Source organism: Pantherophis guttatus, chromosome 2 (genome assembly GCF_059756535.1).
Source record: "Pantherophis guttatus breed Tessera chromosome 2, ASM5975653v1, whole genome shotgun sequence".
Lineage (NCBI taxonomy): Eukaryota > Metazoa > Chordata > Lepidosauria > Squamata > Colubridae > Pantherophis > Pantherophis guttatus.
The window spans coordinates 97143164-97165232 of record NC_142064.1 but is presented as its reverse complement, the minus strand read 5'-3'; the positions used below and the strand labels follow the sequence as shown (position 1 = coordinate 97165232).

General features: G+C 38.1%; 2 protein-coding genes across 5 annotated transcripts in view; one reads left to right on the top strand and one right to left on the bottom strand.

The window, feature by feature from the left end:
• Positions 1 to 1946: 1946 nt before the first annotated feature.
• On the bottom strand, positions 1947 to 10584 carry SLC25A51 (solute carrier family 25 member 51). Of its 4 annotated transcripts, none has more exons than XM_087886435.1 (4): positions 10300 to 10573; positions 8334 to 8407; positions 7750 to 7834; positions 1947 to 4817 (listed from the first exon to the last, which is right to left on the bottom strand). In XM_087886435.1, coding segments are annotated over exons 3-4 (921 nt in total). In that variant the 5' UTR covers positions 7752 to 7834; positions 8334 to 8407; positions 10300 to 10573; the 3' UTR covers positions 1947 to 3898. The 4 variants fall into 4 exon arrangements, with proteins under 4 accessions (XP_087742561.1, XP_087742562.1, XP_034266663.2 ...); XM_087886436.1 differs by having other exon boundaries at positions 10338 to 10509; XM_034410772.3 differs by lacking the exon at positions 7750 to 7834 and having other exon boundaries at positions 10300 to 10584.
• Positions 10585 to 16299: 5715 nt separating this feature from the next.
• The window catches only part of FBXO10 (F-box protein 10), a 40658-nt gene continuing 34888 nt past the window's right edge, over positions 16300 to 22069 (top strand). Inside the window, exon 1 of the mRNA XM_034410771.3 lies at positions 16300 to 16502. The gene's annotated coding sequence lies outside the window, so the exon portion shown is untranslated. The remainder of the gene's footprint in view (positions 16503 to 22069) is intronic.

Here is a 22069-nt window from a genome sequence, read left to right as displayed (position 1 = left end):
ATGCTACATGCTCCCAGTCCAACCCCTTACTTAGCAATCCACAACTAGAGCATCTCCAGGAGATGGCCTTCCAGCCTCTGTTGAAATACTTCCAGGAAAAGAATGGCTCTGGAGACAGACTCTCCCATTGCTGAAGGTAGGAAATTTTAACCGATGACCTATCAAAATCTGCTTTCTCATAATTAAAACCAATTTTGTGTCTATTTTCTGAAATAATGCTGAAGAAATCTACTGTCTTCTCCATGGCAGTTCTTCAGATACAGATGGTCCTTGTTTAGTGATTGCCTCGTACAAAAACCATTCAGTTACAAGAAAGAAGAAAAAGTAACTCTGTGTGACTAGTCCTCACATTTACGACCTTCTTCTGTCTGTAATGCAAAGGAAACCTGAAGTAAAATTGTCACCTCTGCTCAATGACCAAGTTGCCAAACCCAGATGTGGTCATTAAACAAGGACCACCTGTATTTGAACAAATAGCACTCTTATTTTTCCAGGCTAAACATTCTGAGTGCTGCCAACTACGCTTTTCCTTCCAAGATTCTTAGTATCTTGTTATTTTCCTCAAAACACACTTCAACTTGTCAGTGTCCTTCCCAAAATGCCATGCTGAGAACTGGACTCAATGATCCGGATATGGTCTTACCAACTTGAAGAGAGGAACAATGAATTACTAACTTGACAATCTAGTGTTGATGCAGGCTAGCACCATGTCGACAGCTATATCAGTGTTGGTTCATGCACTATTTGAGATTCACTAAGACATACAGTTCCTTTTCATATGTCCTGTTGCATACCCTACACATATGCTTTTGATTTTATTCATGAAAATGAAGGATTTTGCATTTGTCCTTGTTGAAACTGAAGTTGTTGAGATTTTCCTGAATCTTGATACTGGTTCCCAAGTTATTTGGTATATCACTTATTTGTGTCATCTGCAAATCTGATAATCCTATTTTCTAAACCTTGTCAAAGCCAAGTATAGATAAGCTAAGCATTATAAAGCTAAGCATACGAACCTTGGAGTATAACAATGTAACATCTTCCAGTGTAACTCAGAGCCAATGGCATACGTTCTACACTTGTTAGACAAAATAACATTCTATTTTTTTATCCAACTAGTAACATAAATAATTTGGGAATATTTTCTTGAAGACTATGAATTCTTGTTTTTAATTGGCTGGTTAAAAGGTAATCAGTAACTTTATTACTAACATTTCCATCTTACTGCTTAACTTTACCATCAGGTGATGCTTAAAACCATGAATACAGAAGTAACCTATTCCACATAATGCTGAATTTAATCACGTTTAAAGCCATGCTTTAGTTGTAGTTGTAGTCTGTAGTTCATCTTAATGAGCAACTTAATGTTTGTTTTGCTAGGAGAAAGTTTTTTTAACAAAGTAACTTGCCCGAGCTTTACATGCAACTTGACATCCATAAGAGAGCAGATGTATCCAAAATAAGACTATTAAGAAACAAGAAGGCAGTATCAATACTCAACATTCATTTTCCTTTGACTTGGTTAAATATTAAATGTTATTGTTAGGGCAGAGGATGGCATTTTCTTCCTCATAGATGTTCACTGGTCTCCACAGAATGTTTTGTTGCATGAATGGGTAGAACTAATACTACACATACACAGCCAACACACACACATCACCATTCATACAATCACATCTCCCCACTGGAAGTATAATAGTAATGGGATGCGGGGGGGTGTTAAACCTTCTTTCCCCATTGATCCAGTTCTTTAAGCAAAAAATACTGCTCTTACAACCCTACTATTTTTAAGTATAACCTCATTATGTTCTTTGCAGTTCTACTGACCATTGTCGTTGTTGGATTGGGCGGGAAGACTAGTCCGTGACCCCAGCCATAGAGTGGGCATGCCTACAAATATTCCCAGTCTTTATGGTCAGGGAAAAACAAAACACTATTACAGAATATTCATTTCAGGAAACTGGATTTACTTGTGTTTATTCCACCAAAGGAAATTACCAAAAAAAAAAAAAAAAAAATCCCTCTGGCAGAATTATATTTGACCAGTTAAACATTCAACAGACATTTTGTTTATGTATATATATCTATAATTACAACATTCAAAATAGTAAGCATTCTTTCATTTTGTGCTTGGCAATCCAACTGTGAAGCTAAGTATCTTGAGCATCAAGAAATCTAGAAGATCAATTAATATTTGATTTGGGGCACTCTTGTAGGGGGAGGGACAATAAGGCAAAATAAACTAAAAGCCCTACCATCTCAAACCTACTGTTATCTAAATTTTAAGAAAATAATTCTAACACTTGGAGAATAATCAACAGTGTTTGGGAGAGCTTTCCTATAAATCATAAATAGGAAATATTACCATCTATTTGCACAAAATCTTCCAGTCAAAATGATTATTTTGGCTGAATTTCCTCTTCCTAACTCACCCATTGCTTACTATTTTGTACATGTGTATGTTTATTGGCATGATTAAAAATTCACAGAAGCCATATGTAATGTGCGCAGAGACTTTTTTTTGTCCCTTTTTTAATATGTGCATGGTCCTTCAGACAAATTCATAGAGAGAATGGACAGGCTATATATAAAGGAGGGATTTAGGCAATTTTGTCACTTATTAAAAGTGGATGGATGAATCTCTTATGCCAGAGTTTCTTGTATGAAGACAAATCTACATTAAAGGAAAAGCAAAGGGCAAGCTAGCTTTTTGCAAACTCATATATCCTCAGCATAAACACTCCTGAGTGGTGTGTGAAATAGCTCTGTAATTTCTTTTTCAACAGAGTAAAATACTGTGGAAAATGGCAATAAACATTTCATTTTGGTATGCAACAATTCTGCTTCACTAGACCTTAGGTTGATGTAGAGTATAACTCATTCAATCATTTATACTGTATCAGTAAATAGTACCTGGAATTTTATCCTGTTTACTTTTGGTTAGTTTACCAAATTTGTACCAAAATTTATAAACTTGAAAAGGGTGTGTGTGTGTGTGTGTGTGTGTGTGTGTGTGTGTGTGTGTGTTTGTGTAAAAGAAATCACCACCCTGGATTTGAGTATTTCACCAAAATTAATAATTTAAACACCTAATTGACATTGAAAAATTCAGTGACAGTGCAAGATGAAGAATATTTTAAAGCTTTTCAGTGCTTTTCTCTTTCTTCCATAGTCAACACCCACTATTTAATAGTAGCGATACATCCACCAGTTTCTAAAATTTAATACTAATTTTGACAAGATGTCATTTGCATCAGTAGTGCTCCAAAACTACTTGGAGCCTGTTTTAGAACAAGAGTTTTCTCTTCTACATTTGGCAGTCTCTTTTCAAAGTACAATAATATTCATCATCATAAAAAAAAAAAAACGAGAGGGGGAACATGAAGCTTCATGGAAACTCAAGGTCCACTTATTACAAAAAAAATGCTACCATTTGTTACAAATGGTCAAGCAACAAATTAAATATCAGGGTTTTTTGCTCTGCTATTTTCTATGAAGTGCATTCTTTGGATCACCAGGAGTGTTAGTTGAATAAAGCTGAAGGTGACCTGGAGCAAATTTTCATAGGCCAGCATGAAATTTTATTATGCTTTGAGTGAATCAACCCGCTGGCTTTATATTTCAAGAAACTTCTCAGTTAATTGTTTTAGTCATACAGCTGCCATATCCATAGATTGGAAGGCCAAGAACAAGATTGAATACAATTATATTTTGAACTAGTTAGGCACTGTTTAAATAGCCGATATCCATACCAACTGAAACCACCATTTGTTGGCAATTTAGTTTCTCAAATGTTATGGAGTCAAGAGATACATGCGAGTGTTTTCCCATTATATTCTGGAAACTGACAGTTCAGGATTGTCCGATGCTCAACCGAAGAGAGAAAATTAATAACCAATTATAGTAATTTAAGCAAGAATTCATAAGTTGCGTTAATTATTCCCCAAGAAATCAGGGACCGGTGATAATTTAGATGGGCCCCTCGGAAGAGATGCGTCAGTTTCCTGTCACGCTCCAGCCAAATCTTCATAAAGACTGTGGAAAAAGACTGGAATTCCCCACCAATCTGTGATTGCATGCGGGCTTTGACAACATTCACAGGGAAAAACAGAAACCCCAACATAGCACCCAATACCCCTCCACATATAAAATCATTGATCAGATGAGTACTGTAAGTTGTTGCTTCTGGCAGGCATTGCTTGATGGGCCCTCGCAGGCCAAAAAAGAGAGCATTGCTAGGACCGTTCCGAAGTAGAATTGGCACCAAGCCCCGATAATATTCCCTGGCCCCATGCTCTCGAAGAACTCTGAATGCTTGGTAGGTATTTGTAAATTTGTCATGATGTTTGTAGTCCTGCAGAAGTGTCTGCACACGCTCAAAAGGGGTCAAGACAGCTTCTGTGGTCCCAGCAAGCACAGCTGCTAAGCTCCGGGCAAAGATTTCAGGTGCACTTATGTGTCGGAGGAGCACAGAAGACAAATCTTCATATAGGCCAAACATCAATGCCAAGGTTGTGCTCTTCTGCATCAGCGGAGGAAGGATACCTCGGTACAAATTTCTGATTCCATCTTTCTGTAGCTGACATATTGCATCTCTGGTTCGTACCCCATACAGCTGTTGACGAAAGAGGACTTTCTGGATTGGGAAAGTTACTGCAATGTTTGTAATGGCTGCACAATAACCACATAAGTAATGTTTGCCTGAGTTAACTTTTACAATGCGATTACCAGTTTGATCTGCCTTTGCCTTTTTAAGCAAAAGGTCTTCTGAATCCGCCATGCTGCTTGTTGTGTTCTCACATAGGTATTCTCTTCTCCTATAAGAAGCAAAGGTGATTGAACAAAGCCAAAATCTACTTGTCTTCATTTCAGGTTAAAAAAAAATAACATTAAGAGGTTTAACTTGTCTCTTCATTAGTTTTCTGAAAAGTCTCTGTTTTATGCTAAGTTTCAGAGAACATCCTACTTCAAAAGTACTATGAAAATGTTTTCAATTTCTGCTTTCCTTGTAATAAATAAAGCACTGTGAAAATATTTTTATAGCTTGCATTATAAAAGATTTGAAAATATTTAATTTTCAGGATCTCAGCCAACCAATTGATACTATACTCCTTCCCAAGGGACATACCATTTCTCTTTGTTCAGTGTCTTCTCAACTGAATTAATATTTAGACAGTATCTTATATATAATGCCTATCAGCATTTTACAATATACCTCATTCCAGCAACAGGTCCCTTATTCCCTTTAGTAATAAATTAATTTCATTAAAAAATAAAAACATTTTGACTTCCATAGAGCTAGCCTGTCCTTTAGATTCAAATAAAATAACAAATGCAGAGACACAATTGAGATTTCCAGCATCTTTAAAAAATTAACCAGCCTAAAGAACTTATTTTTCTCCAATTAATGAAGAATGAAAAAACAGCAAGCCAAATTAAAGGAAAAAATAAAATAAAAATAAGGGCCTAATGTACTTCAGTTTGCTTTTGTTTTGCCTTATTAAAACTTGTTTTCCTTTTTTGTCAACTCATTTTATTCAGTCAAATACATTATACTAAAATATGATTTAGCAACAGCTAGTGACTAAGTCTGCATTTATTTAAATTTTCCAAATACTTATTTCTTATCTTGTTTTATCCTGTCTACCTTAATTTCTTTTTTTTTGTTTTATTTTTTATGTGTCCCTAAGTCAGTGTTGACTCCTGGCAAACTGCCTGAACTAATCCCTGCAATTTTCTTGGCAAGGTTTTTCAGAAGTGGTTTGCCATTGCCGTTTTCCTAGGCTGTGGGATATTGGCCCAAAGTTACCTAGTTAGCTTTGTGCTTAATGTGGAATTAGAACTCGTGGTTGCCCAGTTTCTAGTCTGGTGTTTTAATCGCTACACAAAACTGGACCATTAATACTTATTATCAGAGTGGATAAAAATCGATGATTTAAAAAAAAAATCAGATTTTTCAAATTTAAATCATATTTTTTTGATTTTATCAAATTTGTTTTAATAAAATGCTTTTGGAATAAAAATCTAAAGATAGTTTTCTATTTAAGATACATTAATAATTTAGTTTATTCAGCATAAAATGGAACTTAGTTCTGTAGCATGAGGTTGCATATTCTGCAATATTTACATTTTTTGTAAACTCATTCAATGAATCCAAGCTCTACAAGCTAAATAGGAAACCTTCGTTTTGTTTGCAAATAATAAAGATTCTAACTACCAGCAAGAATGAGTCCTTAATTTTAAGAGTACCTGTCATTTCAGCTCCATCATGGCAGCGCATGGCATCCATTCACCTGCTGCCACCACGTCCCTCACCTTGTTGTGTCACTGCCGCATCACCAGGCATCCCATTAAAGTGAATGGGACTGTCCGGTGAGTCAACAGCGGGTCAGAAGAACCGCTGCGGGACAGAGATGACAGTTGCTTTTTAAAAATTATGATTTAAATCGAGTTGATTTAAATCAAGCCTTTTTACTAGTGATTTAAATCATGATTTAAATCAACTTGATTTAAATCAACTTGATTTAAATCATATCCACCTTGCTTATTATTCAATGTAAAAGAAGGGAGTAAAGTCAGTCAGTCCAATGGAGAAATAGATATCATGCACAACATTTAAAGGGAAAAACTCCACAAGTGTTGCACGTTTTTTTTTTTTTTGCTATCTTTCTGCACTTCACTCAGCTAAACAAATAGATAAATTGCTTCAAATCTACTCTTGTTCTAAGTTTCATTTTCTGGTTTTCCTTTCCCAACCTTGAGTAAATACCTATCCTTTTTTTCTTTAAAGAAATATCACTTTCAAAAAAAAAAAAAGAAGGATGAAGACATCCTAAATTCTAACCACCATGGTCAAGAGAGAATGGAGATCCTTTAGTTGCAGAATAATGCTCCTCCCACTAAGGCACCTATTGTCCTGATTAGTAATGAGGAGAGGTGCAAACTTAATTACTACAGTTTCTACTCCTTATTTAGCAATTATATCTGGACCAATCAAGACGAGAAACACTGGTATTTTTAGTGTTCTGAGTATGAAGGTATTCCTACTACAACTTTCTGCAATGGTGAAGCCAGTTGTAATATGCTGTATTACAATATTATGAAAATTAACAAATGTTTAGCTGGTTGGCCTGCATATTGCAAAAACCAGGACTGCTTCAATGTAGGACAATTGAAAAACTGTAGTTAAATACAGAACATAGCTGGTTAGGTGATATCTCTGACAATATATAATACCTAATGGAACAAATTCCTTGAAGTTTATTTCTGAGATCAATCTGAAATGCTATCCTCTTCTTTTAAAATTTAAGGAATCTCAGCTTTTCTTGTATTCTCCATTTTCTTCTAATGAAGCAAGGCATGATATTAGAATGAGGACTTTTTCTAATGTCCTCATTCTTAAGGAGTTCAACTGGAGCCTACATTCATTTTTTCGTACTGCCAGACAAATATTGTTTTGTCTTCCTATGTGTTATCTGTATAAACTTTATCATCTGCAATATCAATAAATAAAACTGTCATGGTATCCAGGTAATCTGGCAAAGAAACCTGGATTATGCAGTAGCTTGAAATGCAAAGCATTTCAACTTTTTGCTTTTTTATGGTTGAATTACCTTTATTTTCTCTATTAAGTAATTAACATTTGTTGCATAAGTCTTCTGCTGAGCTGTCTGTAAACCTGCCTTTCCAGCCACATTCCTGTTTGCCCAAAAGCAAGTCATTAGCAATCATTTTAAATCTTTCTCTTACATTTCTTTTTACCCATTTTCTTCATGTTTTCATTTTCAAATTCTCCATGGAATTTCCCTGAAGCTTTCTCCCTGTCTCTCATTTCCTAATTTCAACTCAACAAGAAAATAAAACACAGAAGTTTTATCCCATGTCAGTTTAGCACTAGAAGAGGCTAATTTAGGAAAAAATAAAAAGATAATGGAAATGGGAATATTTTCTAGCAAATAAACCCAGAATTAGAAGCTAGCATAATATAAGGCTGGATTTTGAAAAAGAGGAAATATGTGCACCAGGGGCACATATTCATTAAAAGCTACCATAATCTGTAGGTTAGTTTATCCAAGATGCTTTCTCAGACAGAATCACCTGCCAAGATGTGATAATAATAGCTTAAAAGAAGATAAGTTATCAAAATTGTTTGTACTTGTCCACATGAGGGGGGAAGTTACTTCTTTCTTTTTTGTGTGTTTGTATTCTTTATTTTACTTTAATTGTAATCTTAATAAAAATATATATGGAAATAAAAGCGTGATAACAATAGTTTACATTGGGGTGCAAACTTTATTATAAGGAAGCCATCATAGTGAAAATGAGATAATTACCTTTCCTATATGATACAAAACAAGGTTTTCTCTGTATAAGTAGCATTCTGGAGCAGGTCTTCAAACTGTTCTGCCTAAAAAGGAATAAATAGTCTTGTTTTATTTGGCTGCAAAAATTCAGCTGGCGAGAAGATGGCAGCAAAGACATAAAAAATTAGCTCTACTGCTGTCTAGTGTTCATCATTTGTTTATTTAAAGAATATTTAATTGATACTTTAGCTTTTGCCTGTATTTACTCAATTCACCATCTGCATTTAAAATATCCTATCAGCTTCTCTACAGCCACCATGGTAAACTTTCCCTACTATTTGGGTAGGGAAAAAACTTCCTGCAACTTTCTTCTTGAGCATGATGAAGATTTTTAATGAGTACTGTCATAATACAGAACCCCAAATCACATATTTTTTCAATTTGAAGAGGTTTTAAATGCTACATAATTGAATAATATTCCAATTACACTATCCAGCCTCTGCAATCAAGCTGGTATTATCTAACATTTAGCTAAAACTTTTCCTTGCTCTTTTCACCCAATACTTATATTCCATCATAACGATATTGGCTTCCCACTATATATCCTAAGAAGCAAGTAGAGAAACTCTTGCTATTTTGTTTTTATCAATGCTTTTGACAACATGCTTCTTCTTGATGTAAATTTAAAATAAATGGTTACATATATTGATATTTGCTATTTATTTGTTATGATTTACTTAAACTGTACATGCTTTATATTTCAAATATAAGCTAAATATATATTTTAGAAAGATCTTTGAATTCCAGGAATTTCAAAAATATTCTCAGTCATTGAAATACTATAAAGTAACTCAGTAACATAATCTCAGTATTATAAAGATGAAGTAAATATGATTTACCCATGAAATATTAAAGCTTCACACAGCTTAAAATTATAAGTATTATATTGTACAACTATTAGTTCCCTCCCTCAAACAAATATACTAATATTTCCAACTCCATGTTAGAACTACCCTTTTATTTAGCCTATATACATCCATTATTAAACCTGAACAAATTTTGAGATCTTGCATATTTTTGCAAATTTTGAGTTGGTTTAATATATAATATTCTATTGGGATGCAAATATGTAATTTCTTTCATAGCCATCACACTTTTATATTACAGCATCCAATTAATTATATATAATAGGCCCTATAGTGCAAACGAAAGTGAAAATCCCTACTATAAACAATCCTTAGCAATTCAAAACTTAGCATGGTAAATATATATCAAATTACCAGATGTACACCAGGAAAAAGATTTTTAAAAAATGCTTATGCTTATTAAATTAACGGGTGCTTATTAACATTATTAAATGCTTATTAACGGGTGGCGACTGTAAGGCTAAGATCCCATACATACATTATGCACATATACAGTACGCACATATTTTGGGCTCATGTATGAAGGCATTTTGCAACTGAATAGAAATGCATTTGATTTGGTCCCTGCAAATTTTGGGGTTGCCATTTTGGGAGCTCATACGTATTTATACAACGGGTGTGCCCGACTTCTACAAAAAATACCAAGGGAAATTGAGTAAATGTTTCGAGGGCCGCGTTGTTTAACCTCGCCGCCGTGCTTTTCAAAGTAAAACGGGCGGCCAGGTTCATCCCATTTTTTACCCTATACCGTCTTTCCACGCCCAAGAGAAGCAATTCAGGCTAGCAAAATAATAATAATAAAAATCAATTAATAAATAAAGCGAAACGCCACTATAAAAGGCGGGATGCAATCCTGTTTGTGAAGGGATCAATATATTAACAAGAGTCCGGGATTGGTTAACCAGAAACGCCCTTATCTTCCCCGCCCTCCCTTTGCCCCGAGGTCAGCCGCGAACACCTGCGGAACAGCCCGGGCTCCTTCCCTTCCCCTCCGTATCTCCATTTTGCCCGCCTGCTCTTTTGCATGCTCGCCTGCCGTCTTTTCTTTCTCCTTCCGCCACCTTCCTCACCTCAGCTACTCCTCACCAATCCCCGCCAATTCACTGACCCGCGCGGGCTTCCTTCATGGCGGCGGCGGAGGAGGACGCATCGCTGCTCCTCACGCGCACGTTACAACCGAGGCAGGCAAGACCCCCTGAGCGACGCGCAGCGGCCTGAAACTGACAGGAGAAGTTCCCCCCCGCCCTCAAGCCCGGGCCGGCCGGGGAAAAAAAAAAATCAGTTCCTTTCGCCACGCCCTCTCCCGCGCGCCGCAGAGACGAATGACGCCACCAAACGAAGGGCACGTGACCGGCGTCCTCCAATCCGCTCGCTCGCCTTCCGCGGAAAGGCCGGGTCGCTGGGGGGCGTTGGCGATCCTTCAAGCGAAGGAAAGAAAGCGGGTTGGGCTACTTCTCCTTTCAGGAAGAAGGCGGGCGGGCTGAGTCGGGGCCGCTCTAGCGAAGGGGAGAGAGGGAGGGGAGGGGAGGGCTTCCTGTTTTGCCTGATTGGAGGAGGCGGACGCTGGAGGCGAATTCTGTATTCGTTAAAGGAGCCGGGTCTCGCCGGTTCTATCCCCTGAGAAGGATGAAGTGGGGGGGGGAGTAGTGACAGACTACAGTAGGGTTCCCCAGTGATCAGTTTCGACCTCCAAGAGTCAATAAAGGGCTGGGAGCAGTGGTAAAATGCAATTTTTTTTTACTACCAGTTCTGTGGGTGTGGCTTGGTGGTGTGGCAGGGGAAGGATACTGCAAAATCCCCATTCCCACCCCACTCCTGGGGGAAGGATATTGCAAAATCCCCATTCCCACCCCACTCCTGGGGGAAGGATATTGCAAAATCTCCATTCCCACCCCACTCTGGGGCCAGTCAGAGGTGGTATTTGCCGGTTCTCCGAACTGCTCAAAATTTCCACTACCGGTTCTCTAGAACCTGTCAGAACCTGCTGGATTTCACCCCTGGCTGGGAGAAAAAAGAGAATAGGGGGGTCAGTAAATGGTCGATAAATGATAAAAGGTCATTAGATCAGTTGTCTGTAAAACTCCACTCCAGTCCTTCCAATCTTGAAAAAAAAATGGCTAGAGATGAGGCGGTGTTACCCAAGGTTGGATGGTCAGCCACCAGCAAGAGTCCATCATCCCAGAGTCAGCCAGATGTTCAGACTGGATTTGGCATTTTTAATCCACCTATCCTATCCAGTTCTTCCCAAGGCAGATGTGGATGTTTTATGGTGTTAGAGATGTATCATCGCAAGATATATGCTGTTCTGAGTAAAGCTGCTTTTTGAAATTGACTTAACGGTGAACTTGTCAATGCCGATGGGTGTTCAAGTGGTGGTCTAGTCTTTTTGGAGATGCACCCATGACACCTATGGCTATTGGCACCACCTTTGCTTTCTTTTTTCAGTTGTTCTAGTTCTATTTGTAGGTCTTTGTATTTTGTCATCTTCTCTGGTTCTCCCTCTTCTCTTCTGCTGTCTCCAGGCCTTGCCACATTCACTAACCAGACTTTTTAAATTATTATTTGTAGTACTATTAAAGTATTAGTTATTAAATTATGTATTAAATATAATATTTGAGTGTCGATGAACAAGCCAAAGCTTCATGAAGGGTTGGATGAGCTTAAGAGTTTGGGGACCCCTGTTAGGAAGTTGATTTAGCATTAACTGGTTAGCTTCTTAAAAGGCTGTTTGGGTGTGGATTTGTGTTTAAAAGATAGAAAATCGCTCCACTACTTCTGCAGAGCAGTCAGACAAAGAATGTAGAGGCTCCTGCCCTTCCCAGATGGCACTTTGTTCAAGGCATCTGTTGAAATGGACATGCATGCAAGCAACCACAGACACTGTAATAATGTTAGTCTTTAAAGAACCATGAAACCACACAATCCATTACATTATTTATATTGTGCTCGGGAAATAATTGTACAAAAAAAAATTATAAATACACAGTAAAAATGATTTACGAAACTGAAAAGAAATAAAGTGTGTTATTTGCTTGTTAGGAAAGATTTCTAAAATATGTCCTTAAAATATTATTTATTTGAAATGGCTTATGACATTGAATAATAAAGCTACTATTAGAAGATCCTGTGTGTAGAAATGTACTTCCCAATGTTACTTTCTACAGCGTCACCCCAAAATAGTGTATAGTAATTCTTTTTTTAACTTTAAGAAAAAAATTACTGTAAATACTGATTCGTTCCCATAAATGCCCATCTCTGACTTCTAAGAAAATAATTCATTTTTTTAAAAAAAAATTCAGAGATGTCAGCTATTGTTTCACATGAGGGCAGGGGAGGAAAAGGAAGGGAAGGTAGAGGTCTCAGCCCAAAATCCTTCAATCCCATTTCTCTTTACACAATACTGTCATGTTTATTTCTCAAAAAACGGGAGTAGCAAAGTTCATCAAAAAAATCACATGAGGAAATCACTGACATACACATATACAAACAGACAGACAGTGCCCAGCAAATCCCACTTCATAACAAACATAAGTAAACCAAGAGAGTACATGGGTGGGTATTCCTACTCCTACTGGGTAGTTCAATGCTCCTACCTCTTATGAAGAAAAAAGGTAGCTCCTTGTATATGTTATAGATCACGATTATAATACAGTTCCTGAAGTATAATATAACCATTAAAGATTGTTACCTTTCCCCTATCATCTCTTGTTGATGGATGCAGAAGGCCCATGTTATCCCCAAATTTGATTTCAGGGTGGTTTATAATCTGATTTGCATGAAAGAGAGACCGGACTATTAGCTTCCTGTTGTACTTATTATGGGTAATTTGCAGTAATGTTATTTGGATGAGGGCCTAGTTTGCCAGTTTTCATAAAAGATATAAATCGCATTTTTTCCATGATATTGTCCTTGCTTGGACAATTTGGTTACTTAGAGGATCCTGCTTTCCACACTGAAATAGATACGGTATCTCATCAGTTCCTTCATTAATACAACCTTAGAGATTCCTATTTTTTTGCCATCACACCTTCCTTTACTGTAATCTTAATGTATACCGCTCCCCTAAAAATACAAATGACAACATGGACACAAATGAACAATAAATATATATATAATTCAATTTCAGGGAAGCTGTAAAAATTTATAACTAAAAGGTTCTTTGCACCTCACCTGGACTCTGCACTGCCACAAGGGAGGTACACCTCACAGTTTGGGAACCCTGCTCTATGCTAATTTTCAGAAATGTCTTTAGATTATTTGAATTACTGAATTTCCTTGAAAAGGGTTATTTAAATGAAATATACTATGTTCTGTTTGGAGGGAATATATAAAATGGTAACTGATTTTATTATATTAATTACACTGCTGATTTGCCTTGCCAAAAAGAGATTCTGCTATTGATGAATGTTAGTGGAGATTTCAGAAAATCAAAATCTGTTGCCGTGCTTGAAGTCTTACGCTTGCATTTTGACCATATTTGTTCCCCGTTGTCTTTGGGCAGGAACATTTCTAACTAAGCGCTGCATTCCAGCCACTCATAATGTTTACTTTATAAAAATGCCGCAGGGCTCAAGTGAGGCTCTGAGGTAGTCTTGGAAATAAAGATGTGTGTCTGAATGTTGTTGGTTTATATTATAGTAGTTTCTTATTTAAGATATATCTCTTTTAGCTTTAAAAATATTTAAAAAGAGTTTAGATTAATGTGCAAAGAAAGCTTTGCATGTGAAGGATTTGTCTGCAGACACGCTGATATTGGAGACTTAAAAGGCTCATAAGTGCAAAATGCATTGTATTAGTATAATGTAAAAACAAGGGGACAATAAGATAAACACCAACTTGATGGCATTTAATCAAATCAAACAAAAAAACAAATGCAAATGATTTTAGTCTAGATCTAGAATCTAGATTCTAGTCAAGCAATCTTTCTTTCTCAGTGTTAAAGTTAAACATTTTACTAAGAAAGTTAAGTTGAAATAAAATTATAATTACTGCTTGTATAAAACAAACAAAAATATGAGGAAAGATGGACTCCCCTAAAAGAAATGTCAATTTATTGATAGAAAAGGTCTTTATGTCATCTATTGCACCTATCTGGCCACTGTCGAAATACTTATTTTGGATAAACTCCTGTGAGCACCATATGTTTATCGAACACAATAGAGAAAAGCATGTCTTACGAATATACACTGCTCAAAAAAATAACACTTAAACAACACAATGTAACTCCAAGTCAATCACACTTCTGTGAAATCAAACTGTCCACTTAGGTAGCAACACTGATTGACAATCAATTTCACATGCTGTTGTGCAAATGGAATAGACAACAGGTGGAAAGCATAGGCAGTTAGCAAGACATCCCCAATAAAGGAGTGGTTCTGCAGGTGGTGACCACAGACCACTTCTCAGTTCCTATGCTTTCTGGCTGATGGTTTGGTCACTTTCGAATGCTGGCGGTGCTGTCACTCTAGTGGTAGCATGAGACGGAGTCTACAACCCACACAAGTGGCTCAGGTAGTGCAGCTCATCCAGGATGGCACATCAATGCGAGCTGTGGCAAGAAGGTTTGCTGTGTCTGTCAGTGTAGTGTCCAGAGCATGGAGACGCTATCAGGAGACAGGCCAGTACATCAGGAGACGGGAGGAGGCCGTAGGAGGGCAACAACCCAGCATCAGGACCGCTACCTCCGCCTTTGTGCAAGGAGGGACAGGAGGAGCACTGCCAGAGCCCTGCAAAATGACCTCCAGCGGGCCACAAATGTGCATGTGGCTGCTCAAACAGTCAGAAACAAACTCCATGGGGGTGGTATGAGGGCCCGACGTTGACAGGTGGGGGTTGTGCTTACAGCCCAACACCGTGCAGGATGTTTGGCATTTGCCAGAGAACACCAAGATTGGCAACTTCACCACTGGCACCCTGTGCTCTTCACAGATGAAAGCAGATTCACACTGAGCACATGTGACAAACATGACAGGGTCTGGAGACGCCGTGGAGACCTTTCTGCTGCCTGCAACATCCTTCAGCATGACCAGTTTGGCAGTGGGTCAGTAATGGTGTGGGGTGGCATTTCTTTGGGGGGCCGCATAGCCCTCCATGTGCTCGCCAGAGGTAGCCTGACTGCCATTAGGTACCGAGATGAGATCCTCAGACCCCTTGTGAGACCATATGCTGGTGCGGTTGGCCCTGGGTTCCTCCTAATGCATGCAAATGCTAGGCCTCATGTGGCTGGAGTGTGTCAGCAGTTCCTGCAAGATGAAAGCATTGATGCTATGGACTGGCCCGCCCATTCCCCAGATCTGAATCCAATTGAGCACATCTGGGACATCATGTCTCACTATATCCACCAATGCCACGTTGCACCACAGACTGTCCAGGAGTTGGGGGATGCTTTAGTCCAGGTGTGGGAGGAGATCCCTCAGAAGACCATCCGCCACCTCATCAGGAGCATGCCCAGGCGTTGTAGGGAGGTCATACAGGCACGTGGAGGCCACACACACTACTGAGCCTCATTTTGACTTGTTTTAAGGACATTACATCAAAGTTGGATCAGCCTGTAGTGTTTTTTTCCACTTTAATTTTGAGTGTAACTCCACATCCAGACCTCCATGGGTTGATAAATTTGATTTCCATTGATAATTTTTGTGTGATTTTGTTGTCAGCACATTCAACTATGTAATGAACAAAGTACTAAGAATATTTCATTCATTCAGATCTAGGATGTCTTATTTTTGTGTTCCCTTTATTTTTTTGAGCAGTGTATTTCAAGCAAACTTTATTGTTCCTGTACTGTTCTACCTGTACTGTGTAACCTTAACCTGAGCAGCTTTTCAATTTTGTAAATATTTTCTAACTTAAAGATAAATCCCTTCAGCACATCTCAATGCATGTTTACTTGGAAGCAGAGACTTCCAGGAGTTTTTAATCTGGGGCTGAAACCCCAAAATGTAGGTTTTACTGCCATCTGGTGGCCTCTTCGGGACCCCAGAAATCATGTGATCGCAATGCTAGAGCTACTGAGGAGATGATCTCCCTTTTTCCTCCGCCTTCCTTCCCTTGTAAGATCTCTATGATCTGAACGCGCTGTGTGCGCGCTGGAGCAAGGGGAGTGGCTCCCGTCCCCGGGTGTTTTCCTTCGCGCTCGCGCTCTAATAGACGCGAGCAGAGTGGGTAGGATGCTGTGGGAAGGCGAGGCAGTGGATTCCGCCTGAACCATAAAAAGAAGGCGGGCTCCGCAGAGTTGTGATCGGGATCGGTTTGTGGCTATGCTCGCTCATCTGTAAGTCCCATGGAAGAGAGTGAGACTTTGATTAAACTTGCCTAAGGATAGGCTTGCAGAGAATATATACTTTACTTAAGAGGTTCCTGCTGTTGATATCCTAGTATGTTAATTATTTTGGATTAATGCCGGGTTAAAGCTTTCTTGCTGTTGTGTATGGGATGGGAGCGGAAGACAGACTCCGGTCAAAAAGCACCTTATTTATTCCATAATAATCGTGCCACAAAACTTTGGGAGGCTGGCTTTCACCTACTCCTGAACGGCAGAAAAAAAATATTTTTAAAAATGGGCAATGCAGGATAGTTTCTTCTGGGACCTTTTGCCTGTCTCTGGTGGTCTCTTGCTCCAGCAGATCTGGATCTCAGGGTCTAAGCATGCAGGGTTTTTGGATTCATTTTAAAAGTGTTTGTGTGCTTTCGATCTGTTTAAAGTTAAAATGCCCTTGAATAGATCTGGAGATTGCAAGAGTGTGTAGTTTTCCTGGATTGGTTTAAAAACCTGATGATCATAACAACGAAATGATACTTTCAGCATTTTATAATAAATAGTTTGTGTGATAAAGTAGAAGTTAATGAATCTTATATGTTACCTTCCATCAGTAGAATAGAAGTCGTTGGTGGAATGAATTTACCTCTTTCTGTGTACCATCCAAATCTGCAGATTTGGGTGATGTTTGGTGCAAGGGATAGATCAGGGTGGGATGGAGAATCCTGTTGAATTTGTGGTGTTTTTTCATGTGAAGTTGAATTTGGTTCACTCTTTGTTACTGTGTTCAGGCTGGTGAGCTGAACTCTCACTTCTGCTCCCTCCTCTAATGCCTCTGAATTACATTTGAAAAAGCTCTTTATATGCAGATCGTACTAATTGCTTTTCAATTTCTATTTATAAATGGTGTTTCAAAAGTTTTAAATTCACAGATACACCTAATTCATGCAGTCACAAATTAACAAAAATCAACTCGCAAGCAAAATACAGTGAAGGGACATACATACCAGGGCTAATTAAATTCCTATATTACATGACAATTTTTATGGGCTTTGGACAATAAATAAAAATATGGGAATTATTTGTGATGGAAAACCATGAACAAAATGACAAAACCTGAAAAAAGTAGACAACACTGTTCTGTATGAACTACTGTTCTGGATATATTTTCAGGTTTAAAAGAGTGAAATCCAAAATAGTTATGCTGGGACCCTTGAAGACCGATAATTCTGCTCCCTTTTTTCATCACAAGTATTTGAATGAGCCAGTCTCAACCTGGTCCAGTTGAATCTCTTTGGGAAGAAAGAAAATCTAGAACAGTGAACTGTGAAGCTGTGCAGCATCTGATTTCCTCTGCTGTTTTGAGATTAATTTCTTGGACATGGCATCCAAGCAAATTCTCTAGCTGCAGGTTAGATCCTGATGGCTGTTAGAAGCCACTTGTTTAATATATGATCTAATTATACAGAAAGCCATTATTTTGGTCAGCTTGTATCCTCTCTCTCCTTCAAGTCTCTTGTGTGTGTCAAAAAAGCTTTTGTCTCTCTTCTTTTCTATGAAAGGTGTTGTTTAATTCTGCATGACCTTTTCAGGTGTTTACCATGTTTCTTCTTCACAAAACTCCTTGGAAGAGAAAGCACACTGTAGGTCAAAAAGATTTGTGAGTTCTCTCATGTATAGGACAATCTGGGAAAAAAATCCCGGTTAGTGTCCATCCAACATTACTACTGCCTCATCTGTAGCAGAATTGCTTCTTTCCATCTGTGCTTTTAAACAGCCAAGTGTCAGGTTTGCCAGAAACCTCAAACACAAAAATCACTGGTTGCAAAGCAAGGTTGTAATCCAAAGCTGAATCCAAAGCTTAGAAATGCAAAGTGGCAATTGTAACACGTGTGTGTATATGTGTTTGTGTGTGTGTGTGTACTCTGAAAAGCAGACCTTTTTCAACTCAATATTCTCCAGTTGGGTTAGAGGGTAATTCCCCAGAATCCAAGCAAGCCTAATGGGAATTGTAGTCTGAAACGTCTGTGGATTGAAACGAATTCTGCCCTAAGAGCGCTTTTGCAGAAGAGAAGTACACAGACAAGTGGCTGAAGAAAATTACTTAGATAATTACAGGTAGTCTTCAACTTGCAACCATTCATTTAGTGACTGTTCAGAGATACAACAGCACTGAAAAAAGTAACCTATGATCATTTTTCACACTTATAACCATTGCTGCATCCCCATGTTCACCTGATCACAATTCAGACACTTGGCAATTGGCTTATATTTATGACGGTTGCAATGTATCAGGATCATGTGATCCCCTTTTGTGACTTTCTGGGAAGCAAAGTCAATGGGGAAGCCAGATTCATTAAATAATGTGCATTTTATTTATTATCTTGTTATTTCCATTACAATTAGTATTGTAGATGTTGCTACAATAACACATCTCTAAGTGGTTGAGAAACTCATTTTGGCTCTCATGAAAAACATTCAGAGTTAAAATAGCACACTGCCAAACAGATGGCGGCAAAGCATCTTTATCTTCAAAAGAGTCATATTTTAAAACAGCTTTTTGCAAGATGACTAGAGCTGAGAATCTCGGGTGGGGAGGGAGCTTGTTCCATTTGGTTAGCAGCAATAAAAAGCATGGTGTATATGTGTGTGCAACATTTTATGTTTTTTTTCTGGAAGATAACTAAAAAAGTTAATTTCTCTCTTAAGCAGATGTGTCCAACTTGTGCCACATCCAACCTTGGACAGCTAGTAAATAAGAAATGTAATGCAAAGCAATGCAATGCAATGCAATGTAATGTAATATAACTGTACGTATGTCTGTCTGTCTCTGTCTTGGGCTGTGGCTGTATGTGTATATACATAGATACAGACTTACATACATACATATACATACATATACATACACACACACACACACACACACACACACATATATATATATATATGCAAATGCAAATGCAAATGCAAATGCAAATGCAAATATATATACATAGATAGCCTAAGACAGTTCCTCTTCACTTCCCCTAGCTCAGGCAAGCCAAAAGGTTGGATATCAGTGAGCCATAGAGAACTCTGTGTCATATAAAAGCTGGTGTGTGTGGGTACAATACAGTTTCAATGACAAGTTTGCCTAAAGGTAAATATGCAGAGTTGACACATTTGTACTACTGTACTATTTTTTAAATTAAATCAGAATCTGATCAGGTAGGGATTTTCTCCACAGTTGAGCGTGCATTATATATGCTTCTGTTTATTCAGCTCCATTTATCTCCATGTGGCTGAGTCATAAACAGTTTTAACAGCATATTCTTTGCACAATGGTTTGCTGTTACTATTTATAATGTGCAAGATCACAAATTGCCTTTGAAGGTATATTTATTTCTCAAGGTTTTGTTTTCAATCCCATAGCTACAGGAGCAAATCATCTTGATTTGAAACAGGTCTACCATCAGGCCCATCCTCCTTATGCAAGTACAGAGTAGGTCTTTGAATTTTCATCAGAGATAAAAAAACAAAAATACCAATTGAAATGTATTTCATACCATGCAAAATCAGGGGTGAAATGCTACCGGTTCGGACAAACCGGTATTTCCGACAATCAGCTGTGCTGCGTGAATTGTACTTGCTAGAAAGCAAGAAATCCTGCTTTCTAGCGAATCTAAATCGTGCGGCATAGCTGTTTCCCCCCCCCTTGCTGTTCTACTTACCTTAGAAAAGGCTTCTTAATCCTTCTTTTTCAGCACTGCGCGGTAGCGCCTGCAGCGCACATGTGTGTGAGATGCATGTGTGCACGCAACAAACCGGTAGCGAACTGAACCAGTAGCAGACTTCAGACCATTTCATCCCCAATGCGAAATCAAGTATATTTAATACAGCATGTGCTCTTCTGCCAGCAGCAATTACACTTCCTGAATAATTCAAGGGAGTTGTATGTATGATCAGTCTATGTCAGCGGTTCTCAACCTGGGGATCGCGACCCCTTTGGGGGTCGAACAGCCATTTCACAGGGGTCGCCAAAGCCCTCTCTCGCCCCCCCCCACGCCTTCACCCACCCTCACTCTCTGCTCTGTTGGATCGCCGGCCGTTCGCTTACCCCGCCCACTCCCAATCTATTGCTGCCTCCTGAGTCCCAGCTGATGGCTAGAGGAAAAAAACCTGTTTAAATTCTTGCCACGGGGCTTTGTTAAATTGCTGGCTCGCCCCGCCCCTCCGCACCACTATTTATTGCCAATAAATAGTGGTGGGCGAGGGGCGGGCGAGCCAGCAATTTAACAAATGGTTCGGTGTTTTTTTGTAATTTTATTGGCCCTGGAGCTTCAGCATAGGCTAATTAGCCCTTGATTAGATCGGCTCCCGACTCTCAGATGATTTGTCTCAGCTGTTTTGCTCAGGGCTCTGCTGCTTGTTTGCAAAGAGTCCTGGAGCAGATTTTTTTCCCCTAGCTATGCTGAAAAACAAAACTGAAACTGCTTTGCTGTTGCTGCAACGTTGAAATATTAGGCAGGCAGATTTCTTTTCTTTTTCCTCACCAAAAAAGGTAGGTGCAAACAATGGGAAATTTAGGGAAAAAGAGGAGAGTTCAAGATTTTAAAACACAAAAGAAAAAAAGCTCTATTTAAGTAGGGAATTGTAATAATTGAGATACTATTAATTGTATATTGTGTTGAAAGCAGAAATGGTTAAGTTGTGATTTGGAGGAATATATGGGGGAAATTATTTGGTTTATTATTATTGGTAAATATAATTAATTGATTTGTAAGAAATTGGATTGCATGGAAATAATTGGAATATTCATGTTCATATTGATTAATATACAAAAAAGGTAGTTATATAACTAATTGATTTATATTAAAGTGTTGAATTTATATTAAACAACTGTAATATCACATAATTAACCAATGTGAGCATGGATATAAAAATAGATGACAATGGGAAGGGGTATAATATAGAATAGAAGGGAAAAATTGAATTTGATTAAGATTAGAGATGAGGATGAAGGGTAATATTGGTTTTTTACAAAAATAGATGAGGAATAAATATGGCAAAAAGGAAATATAGAAATTGTAAATTTAATTGAAATGACTAAACACTGTTTAAATTTGTGAACCGGCCAAATACTCTGTTCAAAGAAAATACATTGTATGTTTGTATGTGTGTTTCTAATTATTGCTATTTATTCATATTTGTTCTCTTTTATTCTTTAAAGTTTAACAATTCATTCTTTATCTTAATATCTTTATATTTGTTTGGGATTGGCTTTCTTCCCTTTCATCTTTTTTATTGTACAGCAAATAAACCTACCTCAAACCTCCTCAAACCTATCACCTCTCTCTTTTCTTTCCTTCTTACTTTCTCTTCCTCCCCCTCTTCTTCTCCTCCATACTTCCTCTTCCTTTCTCCTTCTCCTCCTCTCTTCCTCCCTCTCTTACCCTCACTCCTACTCTAATTTCCCTTCCCTTCCTTCATCCCTCTCTATTGCTGTATCCTTTTATGAATATGGACTACTCAGAGGGCTGAAAAAGTTATTTCGCACTTTTGACCAGTCCTCGAACTTACGACTGTCCTCACATTTTACGTTT